Source organism: Salvelinus sp. IW2-2015, unplaced genomic scaffold, assembly GCF_002910315.2.
Source record: "Salvelinus sp. IW2-2015 unplaced genomic scaffold, ASM291031v2 Un_scaffold2000, whole genome shotgun sequence".
Lineage (NCBI taxonomy): Eukaryota > Metazoa > Chordata > Actinopteri > Salmoniformes > Salmonidae > Salvelinus > Salvelinus sp. IW2-2015.
This window is the reverse complement of record NW_019943350.1, coordinates 144,691-149,133: the sequence shown is the minus strand read 5'-3', so window position 1 is coordinate 149,133 and position 4,443 is coordinate 144,691. Positions and strand designations below refer to the sequence as shown.

Below are 4,443 nucleotides of genomic sequence, written 5' to 3'. Positions count from 1 at the left end.
TATATAGCGTTGGTTGGAACAGTGTTGCGCGTGTAGTTTTGATTATCAAACATTAGATAACAAGTATATATTAAAATACCAGTAATAGGTGCGTTATATTTATCGTCATATCTAATTAGCAGATATATTAACCAGTTAGGTCAACTAATAGCAGATATATTAACCAAGATAGTCAACTAATAGCAGAGATATATTAAACCAGCTGGTCAACTAATAGCAGATATTTAAACCAGTTAGGTCAACTAATAGCAATATATTAAACCGTTAGGTCAACAAAAGCGATATATTAACCGATAGTACTATGCGTTAAAACCAGTTAGGCAACTAATAGCGTATATATATTAAACCATTAGGTCAAACTCAATAGCTATATATATTAAACCAGTTAGGTCAACGAATAGCTATATAATAATTAAACCAGTTAGGTCAAGCAATAGCTATATAGTATTAAACAGTTAGGTAAAGCTAATAGCAGATATATTTAAACCAGTTAGGTCAACTAAACTAAATATTAAACCAGTTAGGTCAAATTAGTTGACCTAACTGGTTTAATATATATAGCTATTAGTTGACCTAACTGGTTTAATATATCTGCTATTAGTTGACCTAACTGGTTTAATATATATAGCTATTAGTTGACCTATCTTGTTTAATATACTGTATATAGCTATTAGTTGACCTAACTGGTTAAATCTACCTCCCCCACTAACGCTAAAGCCTAATTTATACCTGGCCCTAACATGCGTCCCTTGTTCTGATCTTGTCCATATTCTGATTGTGCCCACATTTTCAGACAGCGTCTACACATGGTATTAAAATGTTTTTCTTATCCGTCCACTGTGTCCGGACTCAGAATCAAAGGTGAAATAGCCTATACTACACGTTTTAAAGCTCCAGGTACAAAGTTAAAGGTCGGATCAAACAGTCAGATCGACACATGATTAAACAATCCACTTGCATATGAAATTCTGTCGAATTTAAGCAATTTGTTCTTTGTATTTACCAGACGTAGAAGCATAATCATGACTAAAATACATACTGTAACTATAAGAAGAAGGTGACACCAAATCAAAAGACTAGATGTTTTACTCAGCAAATAACGACATTTATATTCAACATCAGACCACAAACTATTTACACTTGTAGATACACTTCATAAAATATATATTATAAACTGGGTGGTTCAAGCCCTGAACGCTGATTGGCTGACAGCCGTGGCATATCAGACAGTATACCATGGGTATGACAAAACATTTATTTTTACTGCTCTAATTACATTGGTAACCAGTTTATAATAGCAATAAGGAACCTCAGGGGTTTGTAATATATGGCCAATATACCACGGCTAAGGGCTGTGTCCAGGCACTCCGCGTTGCGTCGTGCTAAGAATAACCCTAAGTCATGGTATATTGGCCATATACCACACCCCCTTGACTCTTACTGCTTAATTATATTACATTTATTCAATAAATATGTTGTCCTATATGTATATCACAAATATGAAAGTCTAAAAAGAAACTTTCCCAAAGACAGGAAGGGCAAAAACAGAGACATCACTAATGCTATTATAGAGATAATCTGGCATTTACGGAGTGATCAGACAAACGGGAGAACCAGATCAATATCCTTCGGGAACGATCCAACTAGCTTTGGCAAATACAGCACAGGTCAGGAGGTCAGGGGTATAGAATAAATGAACAATTACCCTGCAATGATGCTTGTACTATGGGTGTTCTGATGCGCTAGTCACTTCCGTAACAAACCAGCGAACACAAGGTACCGTATAACAATGTACACTTCCACATCTCTTGAATATATCAAAGTAGGTCGAGCACACTATATTCAAAGCACCCCTGAGAGTTAGAGTACAATTTAATATCTTGTTGTAAGGTTCATCGCATACGCACACAAACACACACACACACACACACACACACACACACACACACACACACACACACACACACACACACACACACACACACCCCGACCAGTCTCAGGACAGGTGAAAGAGTCCGTACCCTACAGGTGAGGTGTACACCCCCAGATGTGGTACTGTTGTTAACAGAGTGGTACGTCTGAAGGGGTACCCCTGTCCTCCGCACATCCCTGAGACCCCCCCACCCAGACCCTCCAGACTGACACAGAGGGGGAACGGCAGCGAGGAGAACCCCGGGGGATAGAACCCCGGCTTGGATCCAACACCTGCGGCGGCCATCTTGAGTTTCTCCACGTCTGCCTCCTGTAGTCTCTTGGCTTTAGCCCGTCGGTTCTGGAACCAGATCTTGACCTGGGTCTCTGAGAGGGACAGGGAGGAAGAGAACTCAGCCCGCTCAGCGATGGACAGGTACTGTTTATGATGGAACTCCCTCTCCAGGGACAGGAGCTGGGARGTGGTGAAGGGGGTCCGGGGCTTCCTGTTGGTCTTGTGTTTCCTCAAGGAGGGATTGACCTGGTCTAGAGGGAGGGAGGGAGGGAGGGAGGTAAAAGGGGAGGGGGAGAGGGAGGGAAGGAGGGAAAGAGGGAGGTAAAATGGGAGGGGATGAGGGAGGGAAGGAGGGAGGGAGGGAGGTAAAAGGGGAGGGGAAGAGGGAGGGAAGGAGGGAAAGAGGGAGGTAAAATGGGAGGGGATGAGGGAGGGAAGGAGGGAAAGAGGGAAGTAAAAGGGGAGGGGAAGAGGGAGGGAAGGAGGGAGAGAAAGAGGGAGAGGAAGAGGGAGAGGGAGAGGAAGAGGGAGAGGAAGAGGGAGGAAAGGAAAGAGAGAAAGAGGGAGAAAAGGAAGTAGGGAGGGAAAGAGGGAGGGAGAGAGGGATGTCTCAGTAAAGGCGTAATGAGTGTTTGTGGTATTTGTCAACACCCAATAGCCTAAACATGTCATTAATATACAAAAAGAGAACATGAATCAAAATACACTGAGTGTACAAACATTAAGAACACCTGCTCTTTCCATGACATAGACTGACCAGGTGAAAGCTATGATCACTTATTGATGTCACTTGTTAAATCCACTTCAAATCAGTGTAGATGAAGGGGAGGAGACATGTTTAAAGAAGGATTTTTAAGCCTGGAGACAATTGGGACATGGATTGTGTATGTGTGATATTCAGAGGGTGAATGGGCAAGACAAAAGATTTAAGTGTCTTTAAACAGGGTATGGTAGTAGGTGCCAGGTGCACCGGCTTGTGCCAAGAACTGCAATGCTGCTAGGTTTTTCATGCTCAACATTTTCCTGTGTGCTCAAGAATGGTCCACCACCCAAATGACATCCAGCCAACACAAAAGCATTGGAGTCAACATTGGCCAGCATCCCTGTGGAACGTTTTCAACACCTTGTAGAGTCCATGGCCTGACGAATTGTGGCTGTTCTGATGGTAAAAGGGGGTGCCACTCAATATTAGGAATGTGTTCCTAATGTTTGGTATACTTAGTGTATATACACAAATACATTAATTAAGCCTTCTCCCCTGATGTATTGAATGATATTGATCTGTAGATGGAATGGTATAAAACTACTGCACACTAAGACTTCTCCGATTCCATTTAAAAGTTATCTAATATCAACATAGGCTACAACTTTAAAATACATTAGAAAACATAAATAACGGATATTTCCCAACAGATCAGCATGGGACGATAATACACCAGGCCGTAGGCTATTCAATAACTCTTCTACAGTATAAGGTTGAGCACTTACTGAGCGCTGGAGTCAGCCTGCACCGCGGTGACATCCATGACGCACAGTCCCCTGGTYCCGACGTCTCTGATTTAACTGGCGAAGAAGACGGGTCAAAATTGTGAATAAAGTATTCTGGACTAGAAGGCTGTCTGGACACGGATATAGAGTAATTCCCCAGGGGAGAGACTATCGTACCGCTGTCGCGTCTCCCTCCTTCGCTATGAGTCCTATCCAACATGATCGCTTCCACACTGAAAGGTAAAGGTGATGAAGGTGTTTTGCGCTCCTTAAACTGCCTCCGTGGAGGAGTGTCCTCATAGGTTGAAAATCCATCTTTCGAATCTACTGGAGAATCCATGCTTCAAGTAAACAACAATATGCGCATCTCAACTGTTGTCCGCGGAGTCAACAACAATTTCTCAACTTCTGAAGTCTGTGTCTCTAAACTCATGAGAACGCTTGTTTAAAGTACTGGGACTTTCAACCAATTAAAACCCTGAAAAAACTGTAGAGGCGGAAGGAGACTTGTGATTGGCCTGTGAGTTTGGGGGATTACCACTCCGCGTAAACACTAGACCGGGTAAACACGAGGCTAATTTACCGTTAACTGCGTGAGAAGGAGGRTGTGTAGGGAAAAYATCTGGGAACTAGTTCATGCTTCATTCCCTAAATGAAGGCTATTCCTCCAAATATGTAGATTAGGCCTGCCTAACCCCATTTTCCCAGAATAAATTACATAATTTATATTTATATAATAAAAAATATCC

At 42.3% G+C, this 4,443-nt stretch overlaps 1 protein-coding gene across 1 annotated transcript; it reads right to left on the bottom strand.

Annotated features, from left to right (window-relative positions):
• Positions 1–1,068: 1,068 nt before the first annotated feature.
• Positions 1,069–4,092, bottom strand: LOC112072685 (homeobox protein MSH-D-like). The gene is made up of 2 exons (XM_024140070.2): positions 3,695–4,092; positions 1,069–2,457 (listed from the first exon to the last, which is right to left on the bottom strand). Exons 1-2 carry the CDS (start codon positions 4,032–4,034, stop codon positions 1,997–1,999), a joined length of 801 nt encoding a protein of 266 aa, XP_023995838.1. The 5' UTR covers positions 4,035–4,092; the 3' UTR covers positions 1,069–1,996.
• Between the last annotated feature and the right edge of the window lie 351 nt (positions 4,093–4,443).